The sequence below is a fragment of the Aethina tumida genome, chromosome 3 (assembly GCF_024364675.1).
Source record: "Aethina tumida isolate Nest 87 chromosome 3, icAetTumi1.1, whole genome shotgun sequence".
In the NCBI taxonomy this organism is placed as follows: Eukaryota; Metazoa; Arthropoda; class Insecta; order Coleoptera; family Nitidulidae; genus Aethina; species Aethina tumida.
Window position 1 is genome coordinate 15198390 of NC_065437.1, and position 21095 is coordinate 15219484.

The following is a 21095-nucleotide window of genomic DNA, read 5'->3' on the forward strand; positions in this document are numbered from 1 at the left end:
TTCGAACGTTGACATTTGACAAAACTACTCCAATTTCGCAACAAGTGTGACCTTAAACAAGGAACAAGCTCAAATCGCTACTATATAAACTCAGTCAGGTTCTGTTATCATCACAATTCAATTAACCGATCCCACAAAAACAACACGCAATGGCTTTTAAGGTAATACCGATATAAGATTTTACAATAAATTTCACCAATTCACATGTTCAATTTTAACATAATAGATCGCCTCATGATTATTTATGCTTTTCCTAGTTTGTGTTATTCGCCGCCGTCGTTACTATCGCCAGAGCCGGAATCATCGGTTCCCCATTGGCCGCCGCCCCACTTGGTTACTCCGCTCCACTGGCTACCCCAGTAGCTCGTCTGGCTTCTCCTCTCGCTTACTCCGCTCCATTGTCTTACGCCGCCCCAGTCGCCCGTGTCGCCGCCCCATTGGCCTATTCCGCTCCAGTCGCCAAAACTGTAGTACAAGAAGAATACGACCCCAACCCACAATACTCCTTCGGATACGAAGTGCAAGATGCTTTGACCGGAGACAGCAAGGGACAAGTTGAGACCCGTAACGGAGACGTAGTGCAAGGAGCTTACGCCGTAGCCGACCCCGATGGTACCAGACGTGTTGTAGAATACACCGCCGATCCAATCAACGGATTCAACGCCGTAGTTCGCAAGGAACCTTTGGCCGCCAAGGCTTTAGTAGCTGCCCCAGCTGTAGCCAAGATCGCCGCCCCTCTAGCTTATGCCGCACCAGCCATTGCTAAAGTGGCTGCTCCAATCTCCCCATTAGCTTACTCTACCTCCGTATACCACTAAGTTAGTTACATTATGTTAATGTAAATATTTATTTATTTCAATATTTCAATAAACTGCAAATAAAACACCAGATATTTTATTTATTGTTTAGAATGAAATTCATTAAAGTAAATATTTTTATTTACATTTGGAGCAACACTTTGCAATTATTTTTGTAGGCACAGCAGATGTAAAAGCAATTTTAAGAATTCATTAATCAATGTGACACTGAGTGCCTTAATTTCTAAAAGTGTTTTAAATTTTTAAATAGATGCTTTTAAATTTACGTATTTGTTATAAGGTAATTGACAAGATAAATCTCATCTCACCGAATAAAAGAATGATTTTAATTAATCATTATAAATTAATTAATTACAGTTGTGAAATAATTGAGTTAATTCTGCCTTACTAAAATAAACGGATATTAACTTTTGTTCATTGAATAATCTGAGTAATTGTTAATTAATCCGCATTAATTGTAACCAATGATAGGTTACATTCTAGTTTAATTGGAATATCTCATTACAATGTACTAATACCGTAATAATAATACAGTAACGCAAATCAATTTATTAATGAGTATTCAATTATTTCAACGACTATTTGCAATAACACAATACGAATAATTGTTTTTCCATGTAATCCACCTGAATTCATCATCATCTAATGCTATGATAATAAAGTTAATTACGTGGAAACTTGGTAAATATTATAATATAGTTTGTTGTCGGTACACAAAGTTTATAACTTGCTCCAGATACTTAACTCCTGAGAGTCTGTTTAGTACCTACACATGAATTATTCATATTTATTCAATGCGGCATATAATTTTGCAAACTACCTATTGATTAAATAGTTAATAGCTGAAGAGAATATTTCATAATTCTAACCAATGGAAATTATTATAAACTATGTACGTTCTAAAATATAATAGGAACACAAGAAAAACTCTGTACACATTCAATTCCGGTAAAATATTTACGTATAAATAAATGTGTCTGTCAAAAATTTGGTTAAATTGTATAATTTCTGTGAATTTCTAAATTAAAATCGTCATTTTTACATGCGTAATCGAAACACGGTTAACCAACATACCCGTTTTCGGACCGATCGGCGTAATTCACAATCGATAATGAACTTGAACAGGACCAGTAACATTTAATTTTGGCCCTCCCGACCAAACCGGTCGAAAAAACGAGCGAAACACGATCGCAGGAGGCGAGGCGGTTCTTGTGAAACTCACCCGCACCACAAAATAAAAAAATCGGGGGATGGAGTTTCGTGAATGGCTTTTGTTTTGGTATAAATACATCGGAGACGGCCGATTGTCATCAGTCAGTTCGACGAAATGGCATTCAAGGTACGGGAAATGTTTCAATCTTTATTTGTTCCCTCTTACTTCTCACTGTGTTTAATGTTTGTGTTGTTTTAGTTATTTCGAATGGTTGACGCCTTTCGACAATTTATTTTCGTACATAAATCACAATATATTTATTTAAATTGTTTGAAAGTTTCGACTACACCTAAAAATAATTGTTTCATCAGATTTTGCTCTCATTTATATTTAAGTTGTGACGTAAATTAATGATATGTTTATATTTTATTTGTTTCAGTTCGTAATTTTCGCCGCTTTCGTAGCCGCCGCCAATGCTGGCCTCCTCGGAGCCCCAGTCGCCACAACCTACTCAGCCGGCCTGGCTCCACTTGCCCCTGCGCCACTTTTAAGATCCGGCCCGTTCATCTCAGCCGCACCAACCTTCGCTCAAGCTCCAGTCTTTAGATCCGGACCTGTAATCTCAGCCGCCCCAGCCCTCGCTCCTGCTCCTCTCCTCAGATCTGCACCCCTCATCTCTGCCGCTCCAGCCCCAGTGTTGAGATCGTATGCTGCCCCACTCGCCCCCGTAGCCGCTCCATTGGCTTATTCCACCCCAGTTGCCACCGTCGCTAAAGTAGCCGCCCCACTGGCCGTCGCCAAGACCGTTGTCCAGGAAGAATACGACCCCAACCCACAATACTCCTTCGGATACGAAGTGCAAGACGCTTTGACCGGAGACAGCAAGGGACAAGTGGAAACTCGCAATGGAGACTTGGTACAAGGAGCTTACGCCGTAGCTGACCCAGACGGTACCAGACGTATTGTCGAATACACTGCTGATCCAATCAACGGATTCAACGCAGTAGTTCACAAGGAACCTTTGGCTGCCAAGGCTGTGGTAGCAGCTCCAGCTGTCGCCAAAATCGCCGCCCCTGTTGCCTATGCCGCCCCAGCCATCGCTAAAGTGGCAGCTCCAATTGCCTCACCTTTGGCGTACTCCACTTCTGTGTTCCACTAATTTTGTACAGTGTTAACTTATTTATTATTTAATATACGGCAATTTGTTGTGATGTGAGTTTTTATTATTTTTATTTTTAAAACCGTTCAGCTGGCTTTCGAATGGATTAAACGTCCTGTTCAATTTAAATGTGACATTTAATAACAGCCACATTTTGTATTTCCATTTAGACTGAATCAAATGTAATAAATTAATTATAGAGTAAAACAGTTTTTAGAGCGAATTGCACTAATGTAAAACGCTTGTTATCCGACTAACAAATACATTGTACGCAAATTTATATTTTTTCAGTCTAGAGTTTTAGCAATGTGTTGATTTATTAATGCTGTTTTTAATTTGAAGAGTGCCACTTAACTAAGATAAACCGTTGATGTGTGCTTCGGAATTAATTGGTTTATAGTCAGACTGTAGGACTGCAATTTTCTTTAATTTTCTTTTGTGCGTCATTCTTCCAGTCACATCAATTCCCATTAAAATCTTGTTTCCTGCCTTTCCATCTGAAAATCCAGTTCCTATTAGAGTTTCGAAGGTAAGAGCATTAACAGCCGATGTTCGTACAAGAATTATCCTGTCTCCAAACGTATTTTAATAAGAAATCTTATCCCTTTAAACCTACGTTGTTTTATAAGCTATAAAAATAGGTTCATTACAAGGCTAATTGAAAAGCCGCACGGGTTAATTAATTACGGTAATTAAAATTTATGTGCCATCACATAAAACGAGAATGATGATTTGATTTCACTTCATAAAATAAACATAAAAATATTATGCAGTCACAACATAATAAATCATATATTTTTTCATACAACGAAAATATCGAATCATTTGTGAAGTTATTAGTTTTGGAAACAAATTGTGATTTATTTAGGTATTTATCACTCGGTCACTGCAGACGGAATATTTCAGTTCGACTGCGGACAAAATTTAATATATCCGCATGAAAAATAAAATTAATTTCTGTCGTTGATATTTTTCATGGTCGTTATACCATAAAACATGTCATTGTGCCTAATAATAAATAGCAACATTTTTTATTCAGTACAATTAAATATTCAGGCAAAAAAAATAAAGATATGACAGGAACATCCTTCGCAAGTACTGATCCGGAGCATAATTCGATTTTAAGTTGTATGAAATTATTCGCTCGGCATCAGTTCCGAATAATCAGATCATATGATATAATTCCATGCATGGGACGTAATGGAAACTGTGAATATTCATTAATTCGTGCAATGGCAAGTGACCCCGCCCGATGTGCATGTGCAGACACGTTTCATTGTACTTGCTGGATTCGGAAATTATTGCATTTTATAACCAGATTAACAGCGGCATTTGACTAGTATTAGAACAATGGACGGTTGCACCATTTTCAATTTAAATACGTTAAAAATATAGAGATCAAGTTAAACAAAATTGTGCGTGAGTGGAAAAATATTTAAATTTTTATGTGAAAACTCTTTTTGTATTTATTAATCAAACCCAAACCGATATCGACAGATCCACACCATTTTATTATATAAATACGTTTTGAAAAATTAAAAATAAAATTTTACACGCATATAAAACATTATTTTATAAATAAACAAACCTCAATTGAGTATTTTACAACATAACTGAAAACTGAACCCAATTTTAAAAAGCCTCGAATATTAAACATGTTTGGATCTAATTTTTTATTAAGCTGTATGTATGTATATTTAAAACTCGCTTTTGATAAAATGCGTACAGAATAGAAAAATTAAATTGAATAATAGTGCTTGTAAAACAAATATCGAAAATTTAACAGTAACAAAAATAATCATTTCTTTCAAACACATTTATTTGTATTGTTTTATTTTTTTCCCGCGCAAATAATAATAAGCTTTTAATTTACAGCGATTTTTTCAAATTTTTGAAAAATTACTTCCCACTTGGTTTACTTAACTATCAATACAAAAAAAAAACATCGAAACGTATCATTACAAACTGAAGAAATGCATGCTGATTTTTCAGTAAGGGAACATTTTTTATACATTTCTAGAGTGGTAATTTAAAATGTTAAATATTTTTGCCATAAGACTTTTATTTAATGTGAATTGCTAAAATAATATCGATTTATTACAGATGTTTTATACAGTATTATACAAACGTATTAAATAAAATATATGTAATAAAATGTTACATATATTTTTCTGAATTTAGCTGGACATAAACACTTTGTATAATATCCTTTTTATTTTATAATTTTGACTCATCTCTCTCTATATTCCTTTAAGCCTCTTGAATTGCTGTGGCCAGATAATTTAAATTTGTAAAATTTTTATATTGAATTTTATTATAAACGTTATCCTTTATGTTTTCTATAGGGATGATGTCTGGAGTGTTGAGTGATGTTTAAGATATCCATGTACATAAATCATTATAAGAGAGACTACACAAGAACAATCAAAGTATTCTCATGGCATAATAGAATAGCCACCATTTTCACTGTAAGTTTAACAAACTTTTGGTGTAGTTTTGTCCCTGTGTGATGTTTAACTTAACCAGAACCATCATTCTTTTATAAATTAAATTTGGCATCATCACTAAAAACTACTTGTGCCCACTCTTAGGAAAGTTAAAATTCGATATATTTTTAGTAGAAATCAAGGTTGTTCTTGTAGGTCATCATCTTCTCACAGTCCTTGAACTAATCTCAGCAAGTCTCATTTCCTTCAGGTTGGCTTTAATTTCAGTTAACGATAAGATTTATCAAACTCAGACAATTTTTTTCCTAAGTACCAGTTAGCCATAAACTAGTAGCCATATCTCCTTTTTTTCCTCGGTCTTGATAAGGCTGAATTAATGTTCTGATACCAATCAAATAATAGCAAAATACCGGTAGTAAATAACACAAAGAGCAATGAAAGATCATAAAAAGTTGCTATACTATTGAAAAATAAAAAAAGTACTCAATTTTTTAATGAACAACAATAACAGAAAAACAAACATTATAGCTTCTGTAAACCTTAAGGTACTAGTATCCAATTTAAACAGTATAACTCATGTTTTTAATATATTTAAATATACGTAAGCAAACAATCATCTTTCATATTTTATATTTTCGGAATTATTGAATTAGAAGTGTATTTAAAAGTGTCGTAATTCATATAAGAGACACAAGAAGACCTGTATAATAATGGACAAAGATGAACAACATCAGTTCTCATTCAATGTTTAAGCAGACACAATAGGGGATTACTTAGAAGGACCACTTAAAAGTCATTTCAGTATGTGGTACTTACGTGATGGAGCTCCAACTCATAGTTGAGTTCCTAAATACCCATATTTCACGTAAGTAGATTAGGGGATATGGACAACATCATTAATAAGCTCGATCGTCTCAATTTAATCCGCTAATTTTTGGCCAATGAGATCATTTAAAAGTTCGACGTATGTCACATAAGTTTAGGACATAAGTGATCTAATAAAATTCTTCTTAGAGGAAATGGATTCACATTATATCGATTTTCACCAGATATTTGGCGCAAGTATTGTAAATTGTAGTGGTAAAAATCTTATTTAGTCCCTACCAAACTTAAAAAACTTGGACGGTTCAAATTGGTTGAATATATGACTATTAGAAATATTTACAGCACAGATGGAGAAAAACTAACTAATAAGTTTGGAACACTTTTTTATTGACTGTCAGTTCTCGTGGATATTTCAGACACGGTCTGTCATTATGCGATGTGGGGCAACTAACGTTTAAAAAAAAGAGCATATTTAATTTTTCTTTATTTAGTCAGGAAGCTAAAATCATCCTGTAAATGTATAGATATGTTAAGTTCAAATAACTGTTGATTAATAAATTAAAAAGTTTAACTTCAGTAAATTTAAACCGGTGAATAAACAGTGTGTGATAATGGAAAATTAAACAATAAAGTAAGTGCACGAGAGTCATTACGGCGAGCCAGCTCGCCCATTTTTTCCCACCGGCAAACAATAATCACTAAGTCGTGTAATTAATGATTAAACCTAGCCGTTCAATTAAAATAAATTCGCCAACGGTTTGGCGACCGTGGTCGCTAAAAAAATAATTAGTGGTGTAAACGGCCGAACAAAAGTTTTAATTAAAAATGCACTCACATCGTTATTTGTGTAGGTCGGCGCGATAGGACCATCGTTGGCTTCCCATTTGTTGGCGATTCGTATGGTCTCTGCCGTTTTTTCCTGCACCGATTTATTCTCATCGAGCAGTGTCAGTTCGTAGAACTCCTGGATGTCTGCAAATAAAACATATTCTCATTTAACATGTTCGATTTCCGCACACAAACACAAACGCACACACAAAGGCACGCGAGGAAAATAAATGCGAAAGGGGCAATTCGTTTCACTCGAGGCCCAATTTCGCAAAACGCACATATACGATATAAACCATGTGTAATCGATGGATGTCGGGATTCGGTCCGAGCGAAACTACTCGAACAATTGGAAAACACTTCTATAGTTTTGTGGGGTTATATCGTGGATAATATAAGATACGATCCATTTCGGGCTCAACTAGGAGGAAATCTCGAGCCACATAAAGACAAGGGGTCGACTGGAATTGATGTCAGGTCGTATCTGAACTATCCTATCTAATATCTGGAAAGGGTGAATAAAAATTGAACGTTTCGTCCTATTATTTTATGGATTCCATATTTATACAATGTTTGGGTTAATACAAAATACACAAGGAGTATTAAGAGAGACAGTATTTTGTGTGATAGTGTTGGTTAATAAAAACTCACAGTTTTTGAAAATGATAATTTATTTGGATATATTAATTAAATAGTAGTTCAACTTCTATAACAATAATATTCCCTCTAAAATTTCATAAGCTCTCCTGTAATTCAGAACAACTGCTAATATAATTTTATTATTTTCTGTATCACTAACCCATTCATCAAATACTTTCGAAATAATAGTTTCACAGAAGTATCCTTTATAAAAACGAATTTCCAATCAATTACATTATTTTTGTAACAATATTTGATTAGCTGGTTCCTTAACACCGTTTAACAAATTATTTTTAAATAAATACATACAGTACAGAGCAAAAGTAGAGAAACATTTTTATTTTGTAATTTTCGTTTATGAAAATATAAGAAATTGATTTATTTTATGTCAATACAAAAGTTTTAAACTTATATTAATAATTTCATTCATCATCTATACTTATAAATAAAATTGGAGTGTCTGTTTGTAATATTGAAATAACCATTTTTTACTACATGCATATGAATATAAATACGGTACATACACAAAAATAACATTTTTTACAATTTTTGTGTCTCTGTCTGTCTGTCTGTTTGTTCCGGCTAATCTCTGAAATGACTGGACCGATTTTGACGGGACTTTTATTGACAGGTAGCTGATGTAATATGGAGTAACTTAGGCTACTTTTATTTTAGATAAATTCTTTTATTTTAGAAAAATAAAGTAATGTTGCAATGTCCAAGTACTGTCCAGTACCAACCACGTGCAGCTCACGCGCATGCCACCACTTCTCCCACCAACGATTGATTGATAGTTTGATTTGATTGATAGGTATCTTTTATAATTCCTTAATTCAAAACATTTTGTTACATTTTTACTGCTTTCCTTTTTTACCTTTAAGTAGTAATTATAAATAATTATAATTTAAGTACATTTGTGTTCAATATTCAGATTTACATTGAAATTGATAAATTATTTATAGGTTATTTTATTTAGTTAGCAACGTAGATAGTTGTTTTTTTTCTAATATTTAGTTATGCTTAAAAGAAAGTCAAAGTCGCGAGTACAGCTAGTCAAACATAAATTTGAAAAAAAAAAACATAATATGAGGGAGCAAATATGGTGACATATCTATCCATTATTTTTTATAATTTTTAAGTATCTATTTTTCATAGACTCAAAGTTTATGAATGTAACCCTTGGAACTGAATTTCATGTTAACACTATTGCACTAAATAATTCTACCCAATTTTTGAATTTTGCTTATGTTTGGATCGTATTATGTTATGCACCATATCACAAAGTTTGTTGTTAATGGAGTTAAGACCCGGACTCTGAACTGGCTATTTCAAAACTGAAACCTGATTGTCTTGGAACCATTGTTTTACTATGTTAGACGTGTGCTTTGAATCATTGGCACGATTTCCTCCACTTACGGTAACATAGTATTGCTGAGTATTGATATCTATCGATAATTCCATTTATTTTTAATATAGGACCAAGTTTACTATTAAAAAAGCATTCCCGAACTATAACATGTCCATGTTAATTGGTCTGACCGTGTACTTTGGGTCGAACCTTTTGTTCAAAATGAACAGTTTTCTTGCAGATTTTCGAGTATACAAAGTGTCCTTCCTGAGAACCGTATGTACAAGTTTGTTTTTAATTTCAACTATACAGAAGGGTTCACCATGGCAAGTTGTTGGAAATAAATGACCCATTTATTTCTAATTGTTTAGAAATGTTAATTTACTTAACTCCAGCTTTATACTTCGATATTATAAACTGCTTTATTTGTACACTTACCTCGGAGCAGTTTAAAAATAGTCACAAAATTATTTATATGAATTATTAATAACAGCTTTTTAAGCTCCTTCCAAAGTTCAGGACCAGAATAATTTGTATTCCCAATCTTCCTCATTTTTAGTAAAAATAACTTTTTTTATATCTAACGTCTCTTTCTTTAATAGTTTCTAATACTTATCCATTTATCCATGTATTCTCAACATATCGGGAATAATTATAGTTTTCATGGGGCACATTTTATTTACATCGTTTACAATACTTTTTACTAAATTATCATATAAAATATTTATATTCATTATTGAATTGTCTCAATCTTTATCCAACAATCTCATTTGGAATATTTGCTTGTTTGCAAATTTTATAATTTCTTATACTTTTATTATCACATGTTTATTGTTATTGACCAATTTTTTATGTAACAAACAATATAATTTTGAAGAAGAGATCAAGATTTTTTTCTCGAATGTTATTTATAATGTAGATTATTTTGTTGAATAAAGTGACGATGTTATAGAGTTAATTGTTAAAAATGTAAATTAATTTTTCCGGTATCCATATAGAGGACATTTATTTTCTCATATTACAGTATTACAGAATAAAATTGTTTTAGCTCTAAAGTTAAATCAACTACATATATGTTTCTGTTCTTTTAAAGTTTCGTATTATTTTATGGCTTTCACTTCATTTCCTGTTGTTTCATTCTATTCAAGCTCTATAAATAAATATGCTTTTATATCTTGCTGCATCAAACAATAACTTGGTTTTTAGTTTTTATCTAAAAAGTCAAACAAAATCCTGACTCACATTATGCCGGTAATAGGATAATGAGGCAAACATTTCTTTTGTTCTCCGAATAACAGCTTATAAAAGGTGCATTAAAGCCGCTTTAATTACAACATTAAAGTCGCACATGTGTAACTTAATTGCAATATTGTTTTAGCTAGTGATAAAATAACCGCAATCAATTTAATGCAAGTTCAATTACCGGGATCGCGTATGTCAAAGCGGCAAAACCGAAATTGAAACGTCGTTTCGAATGTACGCCGATATTCGAATTGTGTGCAGCAAATAAAATTTGTCCGGCACATTAACATATGTAATTGAATTATCTCGTGTAAATGTACGTTCTAATCGTACGCAGGAATTATGTTGACCAAAGCATAAATTTCCGTGTGCGTTCGTCCGTAAAATGCAACATCCGGATAACATATTTGTGGCCATGTACCGACGACAGATACAAAGTGGGCCAATAATTTTGAAAAATGACTTAATCTTCTTAAGCTTAATAAAAAAATAAACGGTTACATGTGTGCAAATCCCCTAAATATTTATCATATATACGGAGCTCGTAATTTCGGAATTCTAAAACATTAGTGAGAACACACGACCGGAAATTTTTCCTGTTTCTCACCTTTTTGCTTTGTTCGTTACTTCTTAGTGGCAGGACCGGAGAAATGAAGTTTTACTGCACTTTCTTACAAAGCGAATGTAAAAGCTCTTATTTATTTACCAGGATGTAAAACAGAAAGGAGCTCTAGACATAATTGTAACGTTGACAAAGTTAGGGGTTAATAAAGATGAAGCGTCATAACAAGCGCATAAAAACGGTGTTACTAAATTTTTTACCCCAGACCCCTTTAATAAAAAGTTGGAGAGTAAGTTTCTCCTTATAACCTTCTATTATACCTATATTTTCACTCCACCTTCACCCTTATTTAACATCGCGAAACTGGAACTAAATTGATGGGGTTGCAAATTTACTCCAATCGAAAAGTTGCTTTTTTGATTATTTCAGGATGATTGATTATACGATGAAATAAAACAAACAGGGCGCATTATTATGTGCATATTTATTCCGGTATTATCCGATATCGATTTCCATACAGCATTTGTTACAGTTCTCGAACAGAAAATCCACTTCGTTTTCAAGTTGTTTACATTCGTCGACACAATTTGTTTCCGTTTCAATTTTGATAGAAAATTTAATTTCGCAAACACATGAAATCCATATCAAAATTCATTTAACATTTGTAAATTCATTATTTGAACTTAAAACTGTATTGTGTTGGTTAACTGTGACTTTTTTCAAACTATAAATCACTTAGATTGACTATCAACGACGGAAAAATCTCTTGAAGGCGATTTCACATTCGCAATGTCGTTATTTACAGTGTTTTCAGGATTAAGAGGCGTGTATTATATTTGGATTCAGTCGTACAAATACCATTTATCAGCATTCGAAAATGTTGATCTGGGAATTGATTGCTGTATCCGCAGAATTTTATCATAGTCGTAGTTTATGCGTCTGTTTCTACCAGCTTCGGTATTTATGTTATCGACGCCGTAAAATCTGTGCTGTTTAAGAAATGTGACACACTAAATAACGGCATTTAATTTGATATACGATGATTCAACTAGATTTATATAATAATTACAAAGTAATAAAACTGTCTTAGACTAATTAATTTAAGAATTTCTTATATATAATTCAATTTTGTTATATATTATAAAATACTCTAGCCATAACTCTTTTAGTTAATGTGAACTGCTTTCTTATAGTCGATTCATAATGTATTATAAAAACTATTATATTCTTTATTTATAAAATGTTACATACAATTTTCTGAATTGAATTGGACAACCAACTTTTTGTTTTTAGTTTTTGTCTTTGTAGGGTGTCTAACATAAACAGAAACACCATTTTCTTATACATTAAATTTAAACTCAACCCCAAAAACTATTCGTCTCCCCTGTTCTGTGGTCCATCCAAATCAAGTCAAAACTGGACCTTCATATTTTTAATGTGTTTAGTTCTTCTTGTTAAACTAACCTCCATCCAGTCCGATTATTTCTAGATTTAGGCCAGATTCCTTAAATTTTTAGTATGAGATACGATTGATATGATTAAATAAATTATACTTTTTATAAATAATTGAACTACACCACTAGATTAAGCATCCCATGAAATGGATATATACCAAATTTCATAAAATATGTACATGTTCATGTAGTGTGCACACCAAACTGTCAACAATAGTACAAATTATCTTACTTTTCAAGAAGGAGAATAACAGAATTATGAATATGCATAATTTTTATAACGTTTACTATACCGTACGAAAAATGCTCTTCGTGTCTGGATGTTGTAAGAGATGGATGCACGACAAAGAGAGAAAAGTTTTGCCCGGTAGTAAGAATCCCTACTCTCAGAGACAATGCGCCGTGCTGGTGCGCGCCGGCGCACAATGTAAATTAATCTTTGCGAATGCATTTAGTAACTCTCCGTATGCGTAGGGATGTAGTTCGAGTTCTTCGGATGCTCCATTTAAATTCCGTAACTTTGTATAATTTTCAATCTGTAAAATGAAATATTTTTTGAGGGTATATCAAAAACAAAAATAAGTATTCTAAAAATAAACTACTTTTTTCAAAATAAAAATGTATCCCAAAAATTAAATAAAATATACTAAAAACAACGTCTGCGGAGACGAACCGCATGCAAAACGCAGCAAAACCAAATGATCCCCTCCAGTCAGTTCGGCCCGCCCACATAATTGCATGTATATCTTTCCTTTTTGTTTACAAAGGGGTATTGATGTTCCGTCTCAATATGCGAGTAGACACGCTCATCATTTTTGATACGGTATACCCATTTCAAAAGGTTCAAAAGATTTTGTATAAAAATTTGGTAGTAAGATTTATTCAATTTTCATACCTAAATAATTACCCAGTAGGGTAAGGTTTTGGTTAGGTGCTAAAAAACATTACATTTTGTCTATAAGTACATATTTTCATATTTACAATTAAAAAAAAAAATGTTAAATGAAAAAATATAAATTTTTTGAAGGTGTGTCTGTTACAAATGGGTCACAGTTTATATTAAGTTGATATAATTATGGGCACTACTGTACATGTATTTCATTATTGTTAGTATTATTATGTAGGGTGTGGACATTTGTCATAGTTATTATTTGTTAAATGTTATTTTACAGACCAAATGAATAACAGCTAGTGCATTCGCCATTTTTAATATAAAAATATTGATACTAATGATTTGTTATTAAAATATAATTATGTAAATGTTAATGTAGTTACAAATGTATGTAATTTTGTATTAACAGATTTAATTAATAAGTTTGCAGTGCAGATAATTTGAAACACCCACATATATTTTATTGTTGTTAGTATTACTGTGGCGAATTTGGGTATTATTTATATTTACAATTAATGAAATAACATATTATAGACAAAATGAATTATAAATTTGAAGTTTTAAAATGGGAATATTTATTATTTAAATGCAGTGAATATAGATATAGTAGATATATTAGCAGTGCATTCAAAACTCAATTTTGTTTTATGTACTTTATTAAATTTTATATAATCTATGGTAACATGGATTTTCTAAAAATATGTGTAATTTCTTAAACATTTTAATATTCATGTTTTACATTATAAATTATTTAATTTTTAAAATTCCACCATTCGCCAAATTTTAAAAACAACACGATGGCTTCGTGTAGTGAAAATGTGGTGGATGCGCCGGTTTACCTGGTTTCGAATCGAGCAAACTATTAATTGTGTTGTTCAAACTTGAGAATTTCGTGTGCAATTAACCAGCTAGTAAATAATATCGGGGGATAACATTTACGACTGCGGTGAAACAGTATGTAACCCCAAATATAATGTATAATATCACAGACGTAATAAACAGATACGAAGTCCGGTATTAATGTGTCTGTCTGGTTTTTGGAAACAACGAACAATTAAGTCGAACTATCAAATTAAATTTATGATTCTTTTCGAAAGCCGTGAAACATAACCAATATAAGTTTGTGTGAGACTTTGCAGTTTGATTTATGATTTTCGCTCGAAAAGTAACGGAAACGGGAACGTGGAGCGCGACCCGACTTGAATACGAAATCGGGTCAAATAAGAAAAAATTAAATTAGAACTTGGTTAATATACGGACGGGACCGGTCATAAAATTACGGATGATGGAGAGTAGGAAAAAAAACAAGGACGATGCATCAATCTGTGCCTCAGCACCGCACACAATTTAATGCCCATATATAATGTATATTCACTGGCATAACGGCCCATTTGCCGCGACCCGCAGGAAAGACGCGAAAATAATGATTATTACATTCTGACACGAGCGCAAGTGTGTGTGTGGGTGCGGGTCGCAATACGAAACTTAACTCACATCTGAAATTACACGAGCGATTTATCTTTATGTAATTTTACAGGGTACTTTTTTGAAGGAATTAGGGCGAATCGAAACCGTACGTTTTCATTTGTGCCTGAATTTAGGCATTTCGAGACACAAATAAAAGAAAAAAAAAACTGACAATATTAATGGACGATGGCATTTCTGTTGATTTTCCCTCAATTTAGATCATTATTTTTTACTCAATATGACATTACTTCGAATAGGACACTCTGTAAAATTATTTTTTTAAATACCATGTTATTATTTTAAATTAATCAAAACAAAAAGAAAAAAACGGGATTAAATGAGAGAGATTGAAACGTTAACTTTCTTATTTTAAATGTAAATGTGTATTTTGACAACAAAGAAATGCTGTGAGATATTTTTAATGTGCTAATTTCATAAATTCCATCAGACTTTAATAAGAAATAAATATTAATTTTAAGGTCAAAATAGAAATTTCATACCTAACATTAAAATCTAATTATCCAGATATTCCTGGAATTGCCGGGTTCAGTATTTTCAGCTTTAGTGAGTAAAGTTTTACTGTTATTTGTGTGAATTGTTGGCATTGTTTAATGCCCTCATTGAAATGAAATTATGGCAACCATAAGCAGATGTATTGTATTTTTTTGGCGTATCAATGATTTGGAGGGAACTATCATCACAATGACTACTATTTGTCTCATAAATATCAAAGGAATTAACAGAAACAATAAACCCAAATATTATAATCTAGATTCAATAATACCTTCAGCACATTCTGAAGTAATACTGTTGTGGAATTTGCACATTTTACATAAAAATTCGTAATTTTTTTATAAATGTTTGCCCGTTTATTATGCTCTAAACAACAAAGTACCTTTTATTCCTTGTATTCCTTTTATACCTGTTAAACACAATTCAGTTTTTATACTCGTTACTTTGAACGAGGTAAAAAGACCTTAATTAATAAGAGCGGTAACTTAACACGTGCAGGCTTCCTCGGATATCGCAGCGGGCATCTTCCAATGTCCTGGAAGTGGATACCTGAACGCGGACAATGAAATACCGAATCGAACCGTGTGCACACTTTCAGCATGTTTCGGCGTCGCCGCGTTTTCAGGAACTGCGGCGTATATAGAGCCGTTCATTTCGTGTCTTGCATACTGAAAGAGGCATAAACCAGGTGAAATGTGCGCCAATTGTCTTTGCACAAATGCCGACATAAGTTTTTGTTTGCGTTTAATTTGAACCCGAACACTTTTATGCGACTTACATGAATGCACTACAACCGGGTAACAATGAATTCGAATTGCCCGTTAGAGCTAATTTGGCACGGTTGATTCTCAGACGCGATCCCAAATAATATTTATAGTTGTGCCGGCAATTAATTTAATACGCGCTTAATTTACAGTTTGCACCAATAAAGTTTGCCACCCGCAGTAAAACATGTTGCAAGTGTGTCGATAAATTATTCGCAGCGAGATTTGTTTGTTTCCGTCCTCCTCTAAAATGTACATACGTCAAATTCCATATGAAATATTCTATTCACTGCGGTGTTTTTTGTGTTCGGCCTGCGGAGGCATTTTCGGTTTAAAGTTGCAGAACAAGCGGCTCCTAAACCGACCCGATTGTGTGTTAAACTCCCGTGCGGGGCGCAAAAAGCGCGACATAAGGACGAATCGTAAAGTTTAGGGGGCCCAACGAGCCGAGAATACGGAAGCACCGGTTAAATTTTAATTTGCGCCTTTACGGTCAAAATGCCTTGTAAATTTAAAACTGCAGTGCACGATCGAAAAACGTGAAAGCCACAAAAATGTTATACATATTATATGTAGAAAATTTGTGATGTTGCAAAGAGCTTAGTTACTGTAATTTCTTGATTGACACATTAATTAGAACTAATATTTGTTCACTTTTTCTGAACTTAACTTTGTTCTTTACAGAAAAAATATACATGATACCCGTAAAACATCTGTACATAAACCATAAATTCGAAGTGAAAATAGATCGATTTGTTTTTCCTTACCTTATTACAATTATGGAGATGCAGGGCGTCAAAGTTAATAACATAATATCAATATTTTAGGGGGTATTCTAAACTAGATACATACCATAAATACCGAAGAGTATTTATGGACGTATGTAGACATGGAAATGAAGCAAAAAGTACATATTAATCGTCGTATACATGAAAACAATGGTTACTTTGAAAACCTGCATAATTCTTATTTTAGGTCTAAAACAAATATATAAATTTTTTTAACTAAAAATAAATCATATTTTTCGGTCCTTTCAGTTGATTACTGAAATTTGAACATTAATAACGCTAAAACGAAAAAATAAGAAATATCAAAAATAATCTAATAATTAATTAATGTACTTTAAAAGTACTGAATTATTGTAATAAAAAAAATAAAATCAATGTGGATTATTTGGTGTATAATAATATTTGATTATATATAGGTTTTATAGTTAAATTGTTACAAAATTATAATTTAGGTAATATAATTTTAATTTTTATTATTTTAATTTAATATATTCCAAATAAAAATTGTAATATTTTCATGTAAAATATTTATAATACTATTTAGAAAAAAAGATTTACCAATTTCACCAATTAAGACATATTAATAAAATTTTCCAGGAATTATATAATCGATTAAAATTCCAATTTCAATAGTTAATTAAGTTAACCTTAATCACGTACAATGAATGACAATGCTTTGCACACTGTATGTTAAGTGTGGCCTTCTACATCATACCCTAAATTTGTTAATATATTTGAATTTTTCACTCTAAAAAACTTTATAAACTAATTTTTATAATTTTGACACATTTCCATGAATATAAAATGAATAAATTTGAAATTAAATTATTAATCTTAACGCCCTGTACCCCCATAATTGTCAACTTCTGTACTAAAATAAAATAAGGCAAATCGAACTATAATCCTCCTCAAGAATTGTTGTACAATTCTATATAGGCCATTTGGGGAGAGTTTGCATAATCTTTCTTTTACATACATAAATTAGGTTTAAAGATATAAATAATACTAATATTTTTTTAATTAAAAAAAGTGTATATTTTTCTGTGCTTAAAGTTTACTAAAAATTTGATTATCGTTGACACTAAAGGGAAAAAGATTATTAAATATCAAAATTAATGTAATTAATAATTAATTAATGTGTTTTAAATGTACCAAATTATTATTTTGTGTATAAATTTTGTGTACACTAAATTTTACACTCACAATATAATATATTATAAAATTAACAGAAAAAAAATAAAAACATAAGTTTTTAATATTTTGCTTATAAAATAATTCCAAATATGATAAACAGCTTCAAACAAACAAACTAAAATTAAATGATTTGTAATAGTGTTGCTTTACTTATGATGATTATTCAATAAATAAAAATATTCATAAAAACTTTTATATTAAAGTATGACATCAATAAATTACAAGGAACACTATCTGACAAAAATATGGTTTCTTGATAACATCCTATTTACATTTGATTTTATTAAAAATACGTTATTGCTTTACTTTTGACTGGTACTGTATATACTTATAAGATTCTGTAATAATGAACTAAATACTTGGTGTAAAAAATCAAACTATTAATAAATGATTAAAAATTTTAATTTGGTTAATTTAATTTAAATTTTAATTATTTTAAATTGAAATATTCGAAATAAAAATTAAATTTATTAATAAATTGATCGTATGAATTTTGATCGTATGGAATTTGATCGTATGGAAAATGATCGTATGGATTTTAATCGTATGGAATTTGATCATATGGAAAATGATCGTATGGATTTTAATCGTATGGAAAATAATCGTATCTAAAATGATCGTATGGATTTTAATCGTATGGAAAATAATCAATGGATTTTGATGGTACGGATTTTCATCGTATGGAAAATGATCATATGGAAAATGATCATATGGATTTTGATCGTACGGATTTTCATCGTATGGAAAATGATCATACGGATTTTAATCATATGGAAAATGATCGTATGGAATTTGATCGTATGGAATTAGGTTACTTATGTTTTTAGTAATTTCTCACGTTAATAATGAATTTTTGAGATTTTAGTAGATTTGTACGTTTTTAGTAAATTTTTACGTTTTTCGTAACATCGTTATATTGATATATATATACTGTATGTATACATATTTCTTTAAGGCTACCACTCGTAATTGTAGCAATTAATGCACCCAAGAAATTTCGAAAGTATGGCTCATTAGTATTTACTACTCATACGAGATATTTTCTTTGAAATTAAATTGTTCGATAGGACCGAAACTTCTTCCAATTTTGCTTTCACAAGAAATTTATTTCAAAATCATTTTCACATGAAATTTTTATAATTAAAAATTTTTTGATTATAAAAGTGTTAATAACTTAAGTATTTATTTATAGAATTATTTATCAATTCGGACATGTCCAATAAAATATTTTACATTACAAAGAAAAAAAATTCAATAAAGCCAACCTTAACCACTATTATATGCTTAACAAATATAAAGGCGAGCGGAAAACTGCACCAAATTTTATTTTTATTAATAATGCAGAAGTCGTGCAATTTTTATCGGGCCACAGATCTCGAAACTCCGACAAATCGAATATTCGTTCAGTTCACTTTAGCGGTTTTGCCGACCCAACTCCAACGTATGTGACACCGAACTTAATACGAGTTTAAATTTTAAAACTCTAATGAATTTTCGTTTATATCTTCGAGACAAATTGCTGAATTATTTTCGAGCGACCGTCAAAATTACTTGCATAAATAAACCGTTCGGAAAATGTTTGCCGAGTAATGTGCACGTTCCAAATTAATAAAAACCAAATATGACTGACATATTCCTGTGCGGCTACGATATGAAAATCGAGCACGGTCACATTAAATATTTATTTTCAAGTAGAAGCGTTATTTTCTTTAATAATGCACCAGATCCGCATGTTTGTTGGTTACGGCATCGCAAACTTTACGTACCGCAGGGATACAGATATTCATGTAGATAAGTTGTGAAACGTATGCGAAGGAAATTTAAATTGAAATCATTTTCAGTCTTTCAATAGAATTTTGCGGGAACCAACTTCGACAAAGCGGTCAAAGTTGATTTGCCAAGATTACCTCAACTTATACTGGCAGTATCGGTGGCGTCAAAATTTAATTAATCATGTACTTACGATAATGAAGCACACCTAATAGTAACCTGCGCTAGTACACCAATTAAACTTGATCCCTTTAAAATTACTTGTTAGTTAATAATAAGCTGTGTTTGTGTTAATTTCAATTTTCCCTAACATTATTATTTTAGTCCCCGATTTTTATAATTTGAGTAAGATTAATTAAGCATTATTATTAACCCTTGCATAACTTCGTTTTTAACGTGCTTTTAATAAAAATGACACGACTAGTATCCAATTTTGGGGTATTGAATTAACTCTCTGTAATTAACGTACGGATTGGGAAAAATAATCAAATACCGGCGAATAGACGCACAAAAAGGAGAGATTTAAAGCTATTCTATTAGTCGAATTTGTATCGCCCACGTACAAAGGTGTGTTATTAAGTTAAACTTATTAAAATCTACCATGTTTCCCGGGAATTTGTTTACATACACCACGGCTCCCGCAATTGAATTGGAAATTCTTAATTATTCTTATTGTCCTCTGTGTACAATGTTAACATTCGGGCCGGTACTTGCAGAATCACAAAGGACGGCAATTACGGATCGGACGACGGTCTGAATCCTCGACAGAGTGAATTTAACTTGGATAATTTAGATAAACTCGCCGAGGCTGATCCATTATCGAACTCCGAAATTCTGATGCACAACTCCGACAATGTGCCGGCCGCAAAATTCCCTGTGCCTGTGCGGGATTTTGGAGTTTTATCCTGCGGGAAGCTTACCCGATCAATCGATAGTGTTTGTGGTGCATAAAATTGATTCTACGTGACATATTTCAACACTTATGCATACTCGGCTAACAAAATATTTTCGCAAAAATAACTCCGCCGGTTATTTAATATTAAATCTCATTTTAAAAGGATTCTCTTCGCTTTTCACGCCACACTGAACGATAATAAATGGACTTAGTTGAAACAAAAAGGTTTGTCAATAAAGCACAATCGGAATACTTATAAGAAATGTGCTTTGAAGCTGTACTCGTTTCATCGTAGAAGTATATTAAATTTTATTCAGTGTAACTTTATCCATTTCTC

General features: G+C 31.9%; 3 protein-coding genes across 15 annotated transcripts in view; 2 read left to right on the forward strand and 1 right to left on the reverse strand.

The window, feature by feature from the left end:
- The window catches only part of LOC109601412 (disks large 1 tumor suppressor protein-like), a 211928-nt gene that overhangs the window by 176466 nt on the left and 14367 nt on the right, over positions 1–21095 (reverse strand). For all 13 annotated transcript variants that reach the window (XM_049965447.1, XM_049965446.1, XM_049965445.1 and 10 more), the window contains exon 3: positions 7238–7374. In XM_049965447.1, coding sequence (XP_049821404.1) covers positions 7238–7374 — 137 coding nt within the window. The remainder of the gene's footprint in view (positions 1–7237; positions 7375–21095) is intronic.
- LOC109603322 (larval cuticle protein A3A-like) lies at positions 113–888 on the forward strand. The gene is made up of 2 exons (XM_049965451.1): positions 113–161; positions 258–888. Exons 1-2 carry the CDS (start codon positions 150–152, stop codon positions 816–818), a joined length of 573 nt encoding a protein of 190 aa, XP_049821408.1. The 5' UTR covers positions 113–149; the 3' UTR covers positions 819–888.
- Positions 2146–3182, forward strand: LOC109603311 (larval cuticle protein A3A). Its single transcript, XM_020019792.2, has 2 exons — positions 2146–2157; positions 2411–3182. The coding sequence occupies exons 1-2, from the start codon at positions 2146–2148 to the stop codon at positions 3128–3130; spliced, it is 732 nt and encodes a 243-aa protein (XP_019875351.1). The 3' UTR covers positions 3131–3182.